The 18,760-nt window shown below is 47.0% G+C and overlaps 1 protein-coding gene across 1 annotated transcript in view; it reads right to left on the bottom strand.

Moving 5' to 3' along the window:
* LOC137524974 (FAST kinase domain-containing protein 1, mitochondrial-like) overlaps nucleotides 1-18,760 on the bottom strand; it is a 109,081-nt gene that overhangs the window by 48,353 nt on the left and 41,968 nt on the right. The window contains exons 8-10 of the mRNA XM_068245565.1: nucleotides 17,549-18,029; nucleotides 12,613-12,727; nucleotides 4,731-4,859 (exon numbers count right to left, since the gene is read on the bottom strand). Of these exons, the coding sequence (XP_068101666.1) occupies nucleotides 4,731-4,859; nucleotides 12,613-12,727; nucleotides 17,549-18,029 (725 nt within the window). The remainder of the gene's footprint in view (nucleotides 1-4,730; nucleotides 4,860-12,612; nucleotides 12,728-17,548; nucleotides 18,030-18,760) is intronic.

Raw genomic sequence — 18,760 nt, 5'->3', positions numbered from 1 at the left:
CTCACCAAAGCCCTGCCTGCACCATTTTTGGGGGCGATTTGCCTTAATGGAATGTATAGGGGAAAATCGCAAAATGCTTGAAAAAGCGTTTTGCATAGCGATTTCCCCAGCGCTTTTAAGAATAATACAGTATTTTCGACCATAAGATGCTCCGGAGCATAAGACGCACCTGAGGACAAAAACCAGGGGAAAAAAAAAATACTAAACCTGGGGTATCTATGGTACAGGGGCATCTTGTGGATATGCTCCCCTTCCCAATTTATATGCCCCCCTTGTACCTCGTGTCCCCTTTGTACCTTTAGTGTCTCCCTTGTGACCTCCACTGTCCCTGTGTTCTCATCCATGCTCCTGGTGACCTCTTAAATGCCCCCCCCATGTCCTCTTAGGTGGCCCGTGTCATCTAAAGTGTCCCCCTGTGACTTTTAAAATGCCCCCCCCCCTCAGTCCTGTAAAGTGCCCCCCCTATATTTGTCTGTGTCTCCCCCCCCCCCCCCCCCCCCCCGTGTCTTGATCTTACCCTGACTGTGTAAGGCATCTGTGTGGGGTTTCCGGATCGTAATGATGCAGAGGCTGTGTGTCCCCGCAGCCATCCCGTCCCTCTATACAAGTGTGTTCCCGTCCCCCTGTTCTTCTTCTGTCCCCCCCCCCCTCTGACTCCTTCCTCCCCCCCCCCCCTGTAAGGGATATGTGGGGAGTGTGAAGGCTGCGGCTGACCGGATGCTAGCGATGATCAGCCGTAATCCGCCGTGTTAAAAGCCGCTGGGTGGTCAGTGCACGCTGCCGAAGCCTCTTCTCTCTCTTCACTTCCGCATTGGTGATGTAAGAGGAAGTGAAGAGAGAGGCTTCGGCAGCGTGCACGGACCACCCAGCGGCTTTTAACACGGCAAATTACCGCTGATCATCGCTAGCACCCGGTAGGCTGCAGCCTTCACACTCCCCACATATCCCTTACAGAGCAGGGGGACACTTTTTCTCTACTAAAAGTGGGGAGAAAAAGTCCCTGTGTCTTTTAGTTCGAATAGAGGGAGCCTCAGACTTCTGATCGCCCGCTGATACGCGCCCCCCCACCGTATGTCGAGGACTCCCTGCACTCCTGGTGTCTGCCTCATTGTGTTGTGTGCAGTAAATAGGGACAGTAGCCGCTTGTATCACTCACCAGACTAAGTTCACCTGCAGCAAAAAGCGGCTCCTCTCTCGCTGATCCTGTTCTCCTTTCCCCTAGAGCCACACTTCCTGTTCGCGTCATTACACATGTGACCGGCACAAGGGAGAAGGAGTGAGCAAGAGGAGCCACTGTTCATCACAGGCACGCTCAGTCTGGTAAGTGATGCAAGCAGTTACTGCTGCCACTTACTGCACACACGGGAGGGACAGAGGCGGCTACAGAGGAGACGCGGCGGTGGCTACAGAGGAGACGCGGCGGCGGCGGCTACAGAGGAGACGCGGCGGCGGCTACAGAGGAGACGCGGCGGCGGCTACAGAGGAGACGCGGCGGCGGCTACAGAGGAGACGCGGCGGCGGCTACAGAGGAGACGCGGCGGCGGCTACAGAGGAGACGCGGCGGCGGCTACAGAGGAGACGCGGCGGCGGCGGCTACAGAGGAGACGCAGCGGCGGTGGCTACAGAAGAGACGCAGCGGCGGCTACAGGGGAAAGGGAAACACACAGGACACTGGGGGACAGGAGGAAGACACAAGGTGTCAGAATTCTAGCGGTTTATTTATGCAGGAATAGCTGTCATATGTGTATGTTTTAATGCAAAATTTCATTGTAAACTGTAAAGTTGGAGTACTTCTTTAAAATATTGCTCTGAGACATCTCAGCATATTCCAGGCTGTGAAGCTTATAAGATTATTTTCGTTTAGAAGCTAAAACATTTTTGTTTATGTTACAAGCATATTTCAAATGTCAAGGTTAGACAGCGCATTATGTGAAGACTGGAAACAAGTTTAAAAGTCACATTATTGCAGCAATCATATATGTATACTTGATCTGTTATTACATATAAAAATATATAATCGATACAATCCTTCTAAAGAAAGAAATTATTGTTAAACCCCATAATTACATATAATATAATGTATTACTTTGAATAACATTTAATGCTGGATTTTGCCAGTGATAGTATGTTTTAATTTATATTTATATTCGCTTGAAGGACATCTCAGCTAGCTAAACACTCATAGCTGATATAACATATGCCATGTTTTGTAAACATGCCTCAAAGTATAAAACAAGGAAGAGGGGTGTTTCCCAATTATTTAAAAATGATTAATTTGTGACATACGCCATTGGAAATTATTAAATTTATTTGTTCATAATACAAAATGATTTTAAACTATATGCAATTATATCTTATATAATTGTTTTAAGAAGAATTATATAATAAGCTTTATATTTAAATGAGTGTATTAGAAACCCTGTGTACCTCAATAAGCATTGAATTGCTGTAGACTTTTTACTTGGTCGACATGACTGATTTCAAGTTAGGAAAAGGACAGACACATTCCAAACTAATTAACAGAAGGACACATTATCAAAATGTGTCATGAATTACATTGTTTAATGTTGGAAAGTTCCAATGTCTGGGGCAAATAAGTAAACTAGCAGACAAGATGGCGGGTGACATCCATTTTTATTTGCTGCATCAAATATGACCTGATAATCAATGTCAGAATGTGAAAACACCCCAAATGACATTAATTCTCACAAGATAAGGTAATTAAGGAATTTATAAACAATAATATTATGACTTCGGTATTCAAAACATGATAAAGCATTGACGCACAGAAGTTTCAGCCAATCAGAATCTGGGGTTTAGGGAAATTCCAGATTAGGCAGCCATATTGCATTCAATCACTATAAAAGTAGGAGCTGAAAGCTCATAGTTTGCACAAGCCTACCAATCTCCTGAGAAGACACGAGGCAGAAGCTACCTTCCCACACGTGGTTCTAGATGCTGAAGAGATGACAGAGAAGGGGTAATATGCTTAATATTCTGGTGATTTACTTTATTAATTTTTCAGCAGTAAGTTCTGTTAAGATGTTAGCAAGAAGTTTTTTTAGAAGCTATTTTTATGCTATTTCTTTAAGAAGCTTACTACAAGTTTTACACAGCTACTATATACACAGCTATTAATACAGAGGAGACTACTTTTGATCCTATTCTACATAATAACACTATTACTTTTTTGAATGTACTTAGAAGATTGATGATCGCTTGGCAATAAAGGCCATGATGAGATGGAGTACTGTTAGAAGGAAGAACTACTTGGAACTGTTCATATTTTGTATATATGCTGTATGATAAGAAAATGCATTCTTTTTATATAAAATCATATACTGAGTGTTCGGATTCATTTCAAGGTATACCATCAATCTATAATTACTGTTATAGAGGGTTCAGACCCCGCTATGCCGGATTTATATGATAGCAACGCTTTAAAGGCTGGTCCTTTACTGAGTTGGCAATCATGAAAAAGGGGCAAGAACAGCATAGGTTTTCTGACAAAGGGGGGACAGGAGGAAAACACAAGGGGGGGCAGGAGGCAGACACAAAGGGGGGGAACAGGAGGAAGACACAAGGGGGGGAACAGGAGGAAGACACAAGGGGGAGGGACAGGACACAAGGGGGGGGGGGGGGAACAGGACACAAGGAGGGGGGGGAACAGGACACAAGGAGGGGGGGGACACAGGACACAAGGAGGGGGGGACACAGGACACAAGGAGGGGGGGACACAGGACACAAGGAGGGGGCACACAGGACACAAGGAGGGGGCACACAGGACACAAGGAGGGGGCACACAGGACACAAGGAGGGGGCACACAGGACACAAGGAGGGGGCACACAGGACACAAGGAGGGGGCACACAGGACACAAGGAGGGGGGCACAGGACACAAGGAGGGGGCACAGGACACAAGGAGGGGGCACAGGACACAAGGCGGGGGGCACACAGGACACAAGGCGGGGGCACTCAGGACACAAGGCGGGGGGCACACAGGACACAAGGCGGGGGGCACACAGGACACAAGGCGGGGGGGCACACAGGACACAAGGCGGGGGGGCACACAGGACACAAGGCGGGGGGCACACAGGACACAAGGCGGGGGGCACACAGGACACAAGGCGGGGGGCACACAGGACACAAGGCGGGGGGCACACAGGACACAAGGCGGGGGGCACACAGGACACAAGGCAGGGGGCACACAGGACACAAGGCAGGGGGCACACAGGACACAAGGCAGGGGGCACACAGGACAAGGAAGGGGGCACACAGGACACAAGGAAGGGGGCACACAGGACACAAGGAAAGGGGCACACAGGACACAAGGAAAGGGGCACACAGGACACAAGAAAGGGGCACACAGGACACAAGAAAGGGGGCACACACATGATGCAAAGGGGGACACACAGGACACAAAGGGGAGACACAGGACACAAGGGGACACACGACAAAAGGGGGGAGGAGGACACAAGGGTGACAGGAGGAGGAAAGGACATAATTGGGGGGAGAAAATCTACAAGACGCACCTGGAAAATGGACACACCAGGTTTAGTATACTTTTTTCCCCCAGTTTTTGTCCTCTAAACCTTGGTGCGTCTTATAGTCTGAAAAAATACAGGTATTTTGTTTTGTACATTGGATGGGCTTTTTTCAATTCTGGTGAATTTAGTCATTGACTTGGGTATGAATATGTGCACAGTGCAAGAGCTTTAATATAAGACTTACCCTCCAGCTTAGCCTCAAACCTACGTAGAAAATGGATGTTGAAGATGGCTTTTATAAGTTCCTCTGGAAAGCAGCCGGCCATAGAGAGCGTGTTAGCCGTCAGCACAACAAAGTGAGGAGAAAGCGAGTCTGCATGCAGAAATGTGAAACAGCATGAGAGAATCCAAGTAAAAGGAATGCATGGGTCACCATTTTCCTCTTTACAAATCAGTGCTATTAAATATATCTGACCACATACTGAAAGCTTTGGCAACCTAAAGAGACTCTGTACAAACAAATATGCTCCTGGGGGGTACTCACCTCGGGAGGGGGAAGCCTCTGGATCCTAATGAGGGTGTCCCCATCCTCTTGCGTCCTACGATGGTCTCGCTCTGGCCCTCTGAACGCACAGCCGACAGTTTGTCAGGCTGTGCAATATTTACCTTTTCTGGCTCCAGTGGGGGCGCTGTTGTGGCTCTCGGCTCGGAAATAGCCGTTTCCAGTCAGGTCCGCTCTACTGCGCAGGTGACTTGTGCCTGCGCAGCAGAACGGACCCAACGGGGATCAGCTATTTCTGTCTATTTCTGAGCAGAGAGACGCTACTGCGCCTGCGCTGGAGACGGGAAGGTAAATATTTACATGGCAACTGTTCGTAGTGGCATTGCAAGACCACCGTGGGACAGAGGAGGACGGCGGAAGCCTCGACAGGATCCAGAGGCTTCCCCCTCCTGGGGCAAGAATCCCTCAGGGGAATTTTTTTTGTCGTACAGATTCTCTTTAAACCGGTGTCAAAATCATTTGAAGTAAACCTCTAAAAACATCACATGTATACCTTACAATTGCTCAATATAGCTTTAATGTCATTTTTCTCTATTCCGAATTTGCTTTTTTCCTGATGTGTATAGGAGGGAGACTAAAGCATCATTTGTACATTGTGCCCGCCCCTTCCTGCCTCACTACACTGCACTTATTGGCCACAGCCGACTGCCTTTCCAGCCAAGGAAAAGATCAGAATATACGAGTTGCTGTTCTCTACTCACAAAGCTTTATACATAAACAGATACAGACACATTATGTATATATATATGTTACGGTCAGAACCCGAAGTTTGGCCACTTCGGCTTCTAGCCGGCCAATGTGCGAAGTGGCCGCTGCGCTGCGGCCAGTGTTAGAAATGAAATGATTCCTGAAAGATTAATGTATTTTCTGGCCATCTCGATGCGGCCGAATGTATGAAAAGTTAATTTAATGAAATTAAGCCGGCGGCAATGTAGCAGATGAAGCCTCCGGCTCCCGCTCTGCCTCTCTCTCCTCCCCCCTGCCTCTCTCTCGTGTCCCTGAGAGTCATTCGTCGCGGCAGGGAATCCTGCAGCTATTGCAGAGCAGGTGCTGGCAGAAGCAATGTCTGCAGCCTTCCCCGCTTTGCTTCCCTGGCGCGACAAACGACTCTCGGGGACGCGCGTGTCCCCCCCAGCTGCCAGTAGGAGAGAGAGGCAGGAGGGAGGAGAGAGCTGAAGCCGGCGGCTTCATCTGCTACATTGCCGCCGGCTTAATTTCATTAACATTAACTAACTTTTCATACATTCGGCCGCAGCGAGACGGCCAGAAAATACATTCATCTTTCAGGAATCATTTAATTTCTAACACTGGCCACAGCGCAGCGGCCACTTCGCACATTGGCCGGCTAGAAGCCGAAGTGGCCAGCCAGAACACGAAGTGGCCAAACTTCGGGTTCTGGCCGTAACATTTATACATACACAGCATAGTACCCACTATCCGGCACCAGCGGAGATCAGCAACTGGCCAAAAAATACTAATGTCCACCAAGGTGTAGTCGCAATACTCACAGAGCCTCCAGTGACGTCCTACATCACCTCGGGGGCTTCTAGTGGCTTTCCGTACACGGAAGCCGGAGTGTCAGCTGACCCACTTCGGGACATGTGGCACATCAACTTGCGTGCACGAACGCCGGAAGCCCCTAGGAGCCCAGGAGGTGAAGCAAGACATCGCTGCAGGATCAGTGGAAGCACAGTAAAAGGGGTCTCCATTATCTATCAGGCATGCCGGTTAGTTTAAATTTTTGGATAACGGGGGCGCGTGCATGCGTGTGTTTTTCTGCACACAAATAAGCCTTTGTCAATCTCACGCTATCCATTTATGGAGGTAGCCTTCTGATTTAACCAATAGCAAACTCAGTAAATAGACACATTAAACAAACAAGCTTTTGTAACATGGACAGTAGCTTACATGGTATTTAAAGGGAACCTAACTGAGAAGAGTATGGATTTTTCCTTTTAACCACTGGAGGACCCACCCTTTACCCCCCCTTAAGGACCAGCGCTGTTTGTTGTGATCTGTGCTGGGTGGGCTCTGCAGCCCCCAGCACAGATCAGGGTGCACGCAGAGCGATCAGATCGCCCCCCTTTTTTCCCCCCTATGGGGATGATGTGCAGGGGGGGGTCTGATCGCTCCTGCGTGCAGGCATGTTGCGGGGGGGGGGCACCTCAAAGCCCCCCTCCGCGGCGACATTCTCCCCCTCTCTCTCCTACCTTTCCCCCCCGGTGATCCGGGCTGCACAGGACGCTATCCGTCCTGTGCAGCCAGTGACAGGACTTCCCCTGTCACATGGCGGCGATCCCCGGCCGCTGATTGGCCGGGGATCGCCGATCTGCCTTACGGCGTTGCTGCACAGCAGCGCCGTACAATGTAAACAAAGCGGATTATTTCCGCTTGTGTTTACATTTAGCCTGCAGCTGCCACTTTGCCGACGCACGGTATAAGCGTGCGGTCGGGAAGTGGTTAAAATAATACCAGCCTGACTCTCCTGCTGATCCTGTGTCTCTAATACTTTTAGCCACAGCCCCTGAACAAGCATGCAGATCAGGTGCTCTGACTGAAGTCAGACTGGATTAGCTGCATACTTGTTTCAGGTGTGTGATTCAGCCACTTCTGCAGCCAAAGAAATCAGCAGGGCTGTCAGGCAACTGGTATTGTTTAAAAGGAAACTTCCATATCCCTCTCAGTTTTGGTTCCTTTTAAGGTCCGTACACAAGCGCTACAAAAGTCCCCCTAATCAAACAATGTTGCGGAAATGCCTTTACAGGTGACCGACACAAACGACATTTTACAGACATTTTCCGTACACAGATATTATAAACTATCAACTGATTTAAATTCTGTGCACAAGCGACCATGCGCGCATTTTGTACAACAGCATTAAAACGACACTGTACACATATGGCGGACTGCACGATATCTGCCCAACAGTCGTCTGATGTGAGCTGATCCGCCGCATGAGGCAGGCAAAATGCCCAAATCAGTCACTCATCGAGTACATTTTTTTTTATTATACACGATTGTCGTCTGATACCGGAAAATCGTTCATCTGTCGTTTCAAATGACTTTAGTTGAGCAGGTGTATAAGTTGTGTCACTAACTGCCCCTCAGAGAACACAAACACTTTGGGGGGGGGGGGGTATGGCGGGGGGGCACCGGCCAGGGGCCCTTTGGGAAATCGAACGCCTTTAGCGCCATGAACCTGATTGAGCGCTTTTGACTGATCGATCCATTTGACCAATCGTGGCCACAAATGAATCGAAACATTGATTGCAGCACCGCTTCTTCAATTTGAAAAAATTGTCAACTGGCCTGCAAAATCGGGCAATGTATGGGCAACCCTTAGGCCCAGGTTCACACTGCACGCGTTTCCAGCCGCGTTTTGGAAACGCGTGCAGGAGGCCGACACGCACGACAGACAGTGCATAGAGTGTCTGATGTTCACACTGCATGCGTTCCGGACCTGTGCGGTCCGAGAACGCATGCTGCACGCATTTTTTGCAAAAACGCATGGCTGTCCCATTCACTTTTCAGTGATGGGATCAGCCACACAACGCACACAAACGCAGATGGCGTGCGTTCGCATGCGTTGCGTTCCGCACGCATGGCCATCCGCGTTCGTGATGTGAACGGGGCCTTACTGTTAAATTAGAGCAGGGGTCAGGAACCTTTCTGGCTGAGCGAGGTCGTAAATGCCACATATTTTAAAATGTAATTCCATGGAAGCCATACAATATGTTTCAAACTGGTTCAGTGCGCCTGCGCAGCAGAGGGCTCACGTCCCAGTTGCCACAGAGATGTCTATACAGTTGATCTTCTGGGCAGTGGAAGTGTCAGACATGTCTTCAGCTTCTCCTAGGTTTCAGCAACATCAGCAATTTCCACGAGAGCCAGACAGGAGAAATACCAACTAACAGCTTGTACAGTTAGCTGACTGACTTGGGGGTTGATTCACTTCTTGGGGGCGAGTTCCCCGCACTTTGGCCCAATAAGCTGCCTGTCAAGTGACAGACAGCCTATTGGTCCAATCAAAGTGCGGGGATCTCGTCCTACAAAGCCACTGGATCTGACAGGGTCCAGAGTGGGCCAATTGGAGCAGATGTTAGTTTTGGGGGAGCGCGAGTACGTTAGTAGTGCATGTACTTTGAAAATTTTACTTGGGCTGTCACACGAAGCTGTGCTGCTTGTGCAGTAACTTAGTGAATCAACCCCCTATTGATTTCTTTGTGAGCCAGATGTAGCCATCAAAAGAGCAACATCTGGCTCCCGAGCCATAGGTTCCCTACCCCTGCATTAGAGAATGGATAATGACAACCTGATTACAGTAGAATCCCTTTATAGTAAACTCCAAGGGACCGGAAAAAGCGGTATATTATATTAAAAGTTTACTATATCAGAAATCGCCACATAAAGTATACTATGGTACTGTATCTTAATTCAGTCAATTATTGGGAGTCACTTTTTCTTTTCAATGCTTCAGCAAGGGAGCACAGAGAGCGTCTAAGCTAGATAAAAATGCACACACTTCAAATATTTGGATGGGGGATTTGCATGCAATAGCTTCCACAGGGAGCATAGATCTCACCAGTTAACGCAGGTATAGCACTTATAGTGTGCTCCTCTGTCAGCATTTCTTTGCAGCCTGGATGATACTGTAGTGTTGCAGCCATGCACAAGCAAGTTACACATGCAATTCCCTTAATAATCAGGCAGCAGCTTACATAGAAGGCACAGGTCTCACCTGCTGGTGCTTTTGAAATAATCCACACAGACAAAGACTTGTGTGCAGATAGCAAGTAGGCAACAATTCGCTGCCAGCCCATCTCTGACTGACATATTACGCAAGCTCTGGTGCACTTTCCACTATAGCCGGATACGGAATACCAAAGGGGCCACAAAAAAGGTTTACTATAACAGAAGTTTTATTATATCAGAGTTTAAGGTGGTCATACACTTATAGCAGGGGTCAGGAACCTTTTTGGCTGAGAGAGCCATAAACGTCACATATTTTAAAATGTAAAGGTAGCCATACACTGGTCGATTTGCCATCAGACTCGACCAACTGACAGATCCCTATCTGATCGAATCTGATCAGTGAGGGATCGTATGGCTGCCTTTACTACAAACAGATTGTGAACCGATTTCAGCCTGAAACCGTTCACAATCTGTGGTGGTGGTGGTGCTGCTGCTGCCGCCGCTCCCCCCGCCCGCATACATTACCTGCTCCGCCGGCGCGACTCCAGTCCCCAGGTCACCGCTGCTCCGTCTCCGGCATGCTTTACTTCTTCCTGCGCCCTCTACTGTTTAAACTTCCTGCCGGGCCGGAGGAACTGAAGCATGCCGGAGACCAGCGCAGACACGGAGCAGCGGTGACCGGGGGTAGACGTGCCGGCGGAGCAGGTAATGTATGCGGCTCTACTGCGTCAGTCGTCGGGTACTCGAACGCCGCGATCCCTACCCGCGGGCGATCGACGCTAATTTTCCGCACGGAGTGATCGTCGGGATCGGACGAAAAGGTTCGAAATTCGGCGTGTAGCGCGAACGATTGGCAGCAGATTCGATACCAGTGATTGAATCTGCTGTCGAAACGGCGGCGAATCGGGCCAGTGTATGGCCACCTTAATTCCGTGAGAGCCATACAATATGTTTCAAACTGGGACAGTAGGGCTCTTGTCCCTGTTGCCATGGTGATGTGTATACAGTTGAGCCGCCGGGTAGTGGAAGTGTCAGACACGTCTTCAGCTTCTCTTGGGTTTCAGCAACATCAGCAATTTCCCAGACAGGAGAAATACGGACTAACGGCTTGTACAATTAGCTAGCTGACTTGGGGGTTGAGTCACTTTGTAGGACGCGATCCCCGCACTTTGGCCCAATAGGCTGCCTGTCAAGTGATAGGCAGCCTATTGGACCAATCAAAGTGTGGGGATCTCGTCCTATAAAGTCACTGGACCTGTAAGGACCCAGAGTGGGACAAATTGGAGCGGCTGTTTGTTTTGGGGTAGTGCGAGTAAGTTAGTAGTGCTACAGCAGTAGCATGCCTACTTTGAAAATGTTACTTGCGCTGCCACACTAAGCTGCGCTGCTTGAGCAGTGTAGCTTAGTGACTCAACCTCTACTGATTTGTCTGTGAGCCAGATGTAGCCATGAAAAGAGCCACATTTGGCTCCCAAGCCGTAGGTTCCCTACCCTTGACTTATAGATTTGCAGCAGATTCGACCATCAGATTTCTGTCAGATCCCTGTCTAGTCGAATCTGACAGGAATCTGATGTGTGCCACACACTAGGAACAGATTTCCAATCTATTGGAAATCTATCTAAATGCATTATTGGACTATTAGATCCAATGCAACTCAATGGGCCATGGATCTGCTACCTGCAGCAGATCGACCTAGATCTTCCATCCTGTCAGATAGATCAAATCCATTGAAATTGATCGAAATCAGCCACAAATCGATCGACAGATTTGAAAGAATCGATTTCTGATCGATCGATCTATTCTATGGAATCGATCGATCGATGGCTGAAATCGACCAGTGTATGGGCCCTTTTACTTTACAAGCCATTACTCCCATATACTGGACATTAGTTTACCATACCTGAAAGTTTACTATATCAGAGTTTACTATAATGAGATTATATAAGAGAGAACAGAGGCGCCAAAAGGATAAAAGGGGTTTTAAAGGAGCTTAAAAGCCAAAACTTGGTAATTAGAGGAGGCAGTGGTGGACTTACCCCCTCCAAGCAGACACAACACGACTGTACATTCAGTCTATTTATTAACGAACTCCAGATAAAACAAAGCAACGCGTTTCACGGGTCAGCGCCCGCTTCCTCAGGCAATAGAAAAAGGAGTTACAGAATCTAGCAAAACAAACGACACTCAGCGCTGAGTGTCATTTGTTTTGCTAGATTCTGTAACTCCTTTTTCTATTGCCTGAGGAAGCGGGCGCTGACCCGTGAAACGCGTTGCTTTGTTTTATCTGGAGTTCGTTAATAAATAGACTGAATGTACAGTCGTGTTGTGTCTGCTTGGAGGGGGTAAGTCCACCACTGCCTCCTCTAATTACCAAGTTTTGGCTTTTAAGCTCCTTTAAAACCCCTTTTATCCTTTTGGCGCCTCTGTTCTCCCTTATATAATATTGTATCCACCCTTGGTGGAGGGTTGTGACCCTTTCTACGATCTACAGAGAGCGACTTCTTATTCCTGAGTGGGGTCAGGATAATCTCCCCACCTCCCTTTACAGTGGTTGCCTATTGGTGACCCATGTTTGTGAGTATAACAACTATTACTCTTTGTCATTACCCCCTTTGTCAATACATACTACACTATTGGGGCTCTTGGTGTTCCTCTGTTTATCTCGTTTATAATGAGATTATACTGTAATTACAATAAGCAGGAACCCCACAGATCAGATAATTAGCCTATCACAAATGAGTCTTCTCTGAGAATAGCAAAGGAGGCTGGAGAATAAGGAACCTATATACAATGTTTCAGCAGAGTGATGTAGTAGCTAGTATCTGCCACACTACACAGCAATTAATAAAAATGTATTAAAATTGTACTCACCCAAATTATTTAACACATGCTGTGTACACACATTATAAAGCTCTCTTCCCTGGGGTGGTTCATAGTTCAAAACGGCAAAGGTACGTAGGACAAGGTACACGGATGAGGGATAAATCTGAAAGACAAATTCACACAATAAAGTGAACCCCTGGTCAAAGGACAAACTCAGACCCAAGTTGTAGCTTGTGCCAAAGGCTGTGGAGTCGGTACAGAAATCCTCCCGACTCCTCGGGTTAGGATTCCACGGACTCTGATTCCTCTAATTTGCATATTACAATCTTCTTGATTGAAAGTATGTAACATAAAATGCATCTCTTAAAGAGAGTCTGAAGCGAGAATAAATCTCGCTTCAGACCTCAGAGTTAGCAGGGGCATGTGTGCCCCTGCTAAACCGCCGCTAACCCGCGGCTTAACGGGGGTCCCTGATCCCCCAAATCCCCTCCGTAATGCGGGGGAGCGCTCCCTGGTTGGGGCAGGGCTAACCGCCGCAGCCCTGCCCAACGCGCATCTGTCAGCGCTTATCTCCGCCTCTCCCCCGCCCCTCTGTCTTCCTTCACTGAGAGGGGCGGGGGAGAGGCGGCGATGCGCCGCTGATAGACGCGACTGGAGGCAGGGCTGCAGCCGTTAGCCCTGCCTCCAGGAGCGACCAAGTCTGCGACCAAGTGTCGCAGTGGGGGGTTTGGGGGTCAAGGGACCCGCGTTTAGCGGCGCTATTGCGGCGGTTTAGCAGGGGCACACGTGCCCCTGCTAACTATGAGCTCTGAAGCGAGATTTATTCTCGCTTCAGAGTGTCTAACTGCCAATGCTTAGGAATTTTAAAAGACAACTGAAGTGAGAGGGATATGGAGGCTGCCATATTTATTCCCTTTTAAACAATACCAGTTACCTGGCTATCAAGCTGACCTTCTGCCTCTAAAACTATTAGTCACAGACTTAGGCCTTGTTCCCACCATACGCGCTTCTGTGCGCATTTGGAAGCGCGTACGACGTGGTAACATGCAACGGCATAAGGGTATATTCAGCCCTTCTGCCATTCACATCAAATGCGCTGCACATCAGTACGATGCGCTATGATGCTATACTGCTGCATGCATTCTGCCCGCAAGCGCAGAGCTGACCCATTCATTGGGTGGGATCAGCAGTGCAGCAGGTAGCAGCGCAGATGGGGGGCGATCGTAAGTGTTGCGATCACATGGCCATCTTCGCAAACAACATCTATCAGGCTCTAGGCAATGTAACTGTGGGTACATGTAATGGTGGCCATACATGGTACAATAAAAACGTTCGATTATCCCGTTTATTCTATCTAAATGATCAAATCGAATGAAAGTTGAAATTTTTTTTTTCCAATCAAGAAATTCCAACGATTATCCCGTTTTTTCGAGAAAAATTAGATCCGACATGCTGGAAAAATCTTTATATTCAATCTAACGGAATAATTGAACTAAATTATCTAATCGGAAAAAAAAATGAAAAATTGTACCATGTATGGCCACCCTAAGAGTGATGTGCCGGTACTCTGCAGAGATTGAGGTGATTCTTCCTCTATTACACATTCTTCATGTACAATCTGAACCAGGTTTATGGGTGATCGACAACACCTCTGTGTTCAATGTGCACAACATTCTCAGTGGATTCCCTGCAGCTCTGTGGAGAGTACATATGTAGAGTATAGAACTACTATGTAACTTTAAGTAAACCTGAGACAGATGAAAGTTTTATACATACCTGGAGCTTCCTCCAGCCCCCTTCAGGCTAATCAGTCCCTCGCTGTCCTCCTTCGCCATCTGGATCTTCTGCTATGAGTCCAGGTACTTGAGCCAGTCGAGCGCAGTGCGTATGCACACATTCCGAAAGGAACTACAACTGCGCAGCACTGTTGCACAGATGCAGAACGCTCCTGGCTGTAGAAGCAGCACGCAGCCAGACTGCGCTCACTGGCTGAATTACCAGGACTCATAGCAGAAGATCCAGGTGGTGAAAGAGCACAGCGAGGGACTGATTAGCCTGAAGGGGGCTGGAGGAAGCCCCAGGTATGTATAAAAAAACTTTTCTTTTCATCCATCTCAGGTACCCTTTAATTCAATTTCATGAGCAAAAGGAGTGCATAAATTTGCATAAACCAGCATCAACGCAGAATTATTTGCATCTCACTGACCATCTCTATTAGTGACAGCTACACATCAGGCTTTATTCTTACAGCATAGATGTTATTTAGTATTTATAAGAGATTCCTGTGTACACATCATATATATAGTCACAATCAGATATGTATATCTGACTATAAAAATACGGGGATTGCTTTATTGAAGCAGCACAAGTAACTATTTTTTGATTGGTCTATTTCATTTTTGTGGGCTAAGCACAGCTATTACTGTATATATAATTTATGATGACTATTATCTGAGAAATAGAACATTTTATCATATTTTAACATTTTAATTAGTTTAAATTCATTAGGAGTCGGAGTCGGTGCATTTTTCCCCCAACTCCAACTCCCCAAAAATGTCTCTGACTCCTCGACTCCACAGTCCAGTCAGTGACTGTATGGAACGCAAAGGCCGCCTTACGTGTAGTAGACTCCACAGCCCTTGCTTGTGCCCGCCCCTTTCTCCCTCACTAAACAACTGCCAATGGTCACTAATCTTGACAGCAATATCCCCTAACTAGAAACAGTTACAGCTGGACAGTAGGAGCAGCTTAGTGAAGCAGGAAGGGGCTGGCACAAGTTACACCCAGGCCTGGGTCTTACATCATAGTCAATTGGACACAGATACGCGACAAGTAAAAAACAAACTGACCTTAAAAGTAGAATTTTAAATCAAATACATTTTATTTTGGATAAATAAAAGATGGGTTAGAAAAAATCCACCCCATTTTTACAGCTATTTGGGTTCGAGACCGGAATGCTAACATTTTCTTGGTAAGCCTGTCACCGGGACAAAAATTGTAAGTCCAAAAAACATTGAAGTCCAAGCTCAGCCTGACCTTTTTCTTTTTAGGATTATGATAAACTCTTTAGGTGCAATGGCTTTACCAATACATGGATTTGTCCTGCTGTGATAATATTCAACATGAGAAATTGGTTATTATTAAGGTTGGCAGTACACTAACAAACTTGTTGTGCAGGCCCTGATTATTTCACAACTAGACTATTGCATCTCTCTGCTTGGTGGCCTACCCGCTAATCGTTTGGCCCCGCTACAGCTCATCAAGTACTCAGCTGCACGACTCATCCACCTCTCCTCTCTCTTCGCCAACCCTTATCCCCCTCTATCAGTCCCTTCACTGGCTGCCAGTTACACAAAGGACACAATTTAAAATCCTAATACCTGGTACACACCATGCAATTTCCTGTCAGACAGACTGGTCGAATCGATTATTTCCGACAGGTCCGATTTGATGTCAGATTGTTTTTCTAATAGATTTTCCAATCGCTTCTATACAAAATCAGTTCGGACTTGTTGAAAATAATCAATTCGACTCGTCTATTTGCTGGGAAACATACTTGTAGCTACTTGGCAAGATCAATCCTAGTGGCCTCTTCTCATTTCTGCTTACAAGACTCCTCTCGGTCCCTTCTCCCCTACTCTGGAATTTCCTCCCTCCTAAACACAGCCACCACTCACCCACACTTACCCTTTTAAGGCACAACCTGAAAACTCACCTTATCATGCTTAGTATACTCTTCTAGCTAGGACCCTTCAGCAACTGACCACCATTTTTACCATCTCAAGAACAGCTTCTCTTCCCCTTCTGTCCAGTGGCGTAGTTAGAGATCATGGGGCCCCATAACAAAAAACTTTCATGGTGCCCTCAAATGTAGGTACTCTTAAGCAAAACCACCTGTCCCTACCCTATGGATACGCGTTAACTGCATAAGAATGTAAATTGCTCAGTTAACACTGTGCATAGTCCATAAGCACTGAGACAACAAAGTGAATACATTAAAGAGTAACTGTCAGGCTGCAAAAGCTAATTTAAACCTCTATTCTCCTGTGTTAAACAGTTTAGAAGGAAGCCAAAAAGGAGATACTGAAGTTAAAAATCTCTCTTACTTTGATTTTTGCTGAATAGCAAACCTCTTTATTCCCAAGCTCCTAAGGAGGCCGGCAGGCCGCATAACAGATACTGCAAAGCATGCTGGGGCTGCATCTTCTCCCTACTGCACTCCCTTGGTCCTCCCCCTCATTTCCCTATCCCGCCCTAAGGCTGCTTTCACAGTGAAAAGTTACAGGCTCATGTTACAGCAGCTTGCATCTTGCAGCCCAGCTCACAGCACTGAAAAATCAATGTGCTGTTCACAGGGCATATGTTCCCTTAGAGTATACTGCAGGAGTTGGCTATTGTTCCTAGCCACATGGCTAATTAATATTCACTGCACAGTAGTGTTGTCCGGATCATGAACCATTAGGATCTTTGATCCGGATCTTTTTTGTGAGTTGAATCATCAGGAAGCAAGGTAAAGGAGGATATTACATCACAATTGGCTTCATACAAGACAGTCAAACATGGAACCTGCCATGAGCTGTCAGGAGCATCAATCTCTGCAAAAACTATATAAAAATTCACATGGACAGTGAAATGCATATGTAATGTAAGTACAGCCAATATTTAGCTACTGATATGTGTTTTTTTTCTCTGAGACCCTCTACCTAAAAGCTCCTCTTTAAGTACCCACTGGACCCCCTATGCTCCAGGGCCCCATAGCAGCTGCATCGGCTATTGCTACACCCCTGCTTCCTTCTCTCAATGCTGTGTATTATGTGCACATATCTTCCAGCCCTGTAATCCACTATTTCTTTGTATTGTTTATTTTGTATTGTTATACCTTGTACTCTGTTGTACAACGCCACGGAAGTTGCTGGCACTATGTCAAATCAATAAAAATAATAATACACTGGAACGATAATATAGCCGAGTTTGCGGTCATTACCTTGGTAATATTTTCTATGATCAGTGCTGCAATTCTGTCCATAACTGACGGAATCAAAGTGTCGGTCCGGAGTACAAATTTACAAAACTCGGCAACGTTCCTTGAGGTCAGCTGATGTTCTAACCGTTGGCACGTGCTCAACGTGTTTTCCAGGAGGATGTCATCCATTTGGAATGCAACATCTTTTATTGATAACTCTTGTAAAAGAGAGTCTATGCACTCCGCTTCTTGCACCATCTTCAGTCTACAGGTGTTAAGCTTCTCAAGAAGACTCTGCCCTGATCTTCTTGGAGCACCATGAGCATTCTCCAGCAGCTGCAGGACAACGGTGGCCATGTGATTCAGGTCACGTAAGCTGCACTGAGCAGTGACATCATCCAGCTTAGAGAGGATGGCTAGGTCAATTTGTCTATGGCCCAACAAAGCAAAGGCTCTAATCATGAGAACAACATGTGCTGGTATAAAACTTGATATTATACACCTGTAAGAGGAAAAAAAATAATGAATGAAGTTTTAGTTACCGTATTTTTGGACCATAAAAAACGCATCAGGGGAAAAAATAAAAAATACTAAACATGGTGCGTCCATGGAGGGGGGTGTCTTGTGGAATGGAAACCCATCCCTCCTCCACCCCAATTGTCTCTAAGCTACACTGATCTCTGCTGCCCCCACCAGTTACCCTACACTGACCGCTGCTTCCCCATCAGCTAAGCTACACTGCACTACACTAACCCCTGCTGCACCTCCAGCTAAGCTACATTACACTACCACTTCAGTGTAAGCTCTCACTTGATCCAGCCGCCGCACTCCTCTTTTCCTACATCTCCAGCAGCTGCTACATACTGCGGCCGCCTGCCGCTATACACACTCCAGCCCTAAAACTTCCTGGTGAACTCCTTACCTCCAGATTAGTGGTTCCATTCCTGCGTGATCCCAAAAATGTGACATGGGCGCACATGACCCACTGGGCTCATGCAGTAAGTGGGAACCACTATTTAAAGAGAACCAGAGATGAAGCACCCTCATGTATTTTATTACATTTATCAGTGGGAACATGACAGTAAACACCTACCCTGCTTTTAGTTCAATTGTTATCTGCTTAATTAGTCTATTAGCAGCTGTGATAAGAATCCCCGACTGGCTCAGTCTAAGTTTGACCTGGAATCATTATAGCTGAGTCACTCTTCTGTGGAGTCTTTTCAAGCCCAAGCC

The sequence above is a fragment of the Hyperolius riggenbachi genome, chromosome 7 (genome assembly GCF_040937935.1).
Source record: "Hyperolius riggenbachi isolate aHypRig1 chromosome 7, aHypRig1.pri, whole genome shotgun sequence".
Classification (NCBI taxonomy): domain Eukaryota; kingdom Metazoa; phylum Chordata; class Amphibia; order Anura; family Hyperoliidae; genus Hyperolius; species Hyperolius riggenbachi.
This window is presented reverse-complemented; position numbering and strand designations above follow the sequence as displayed.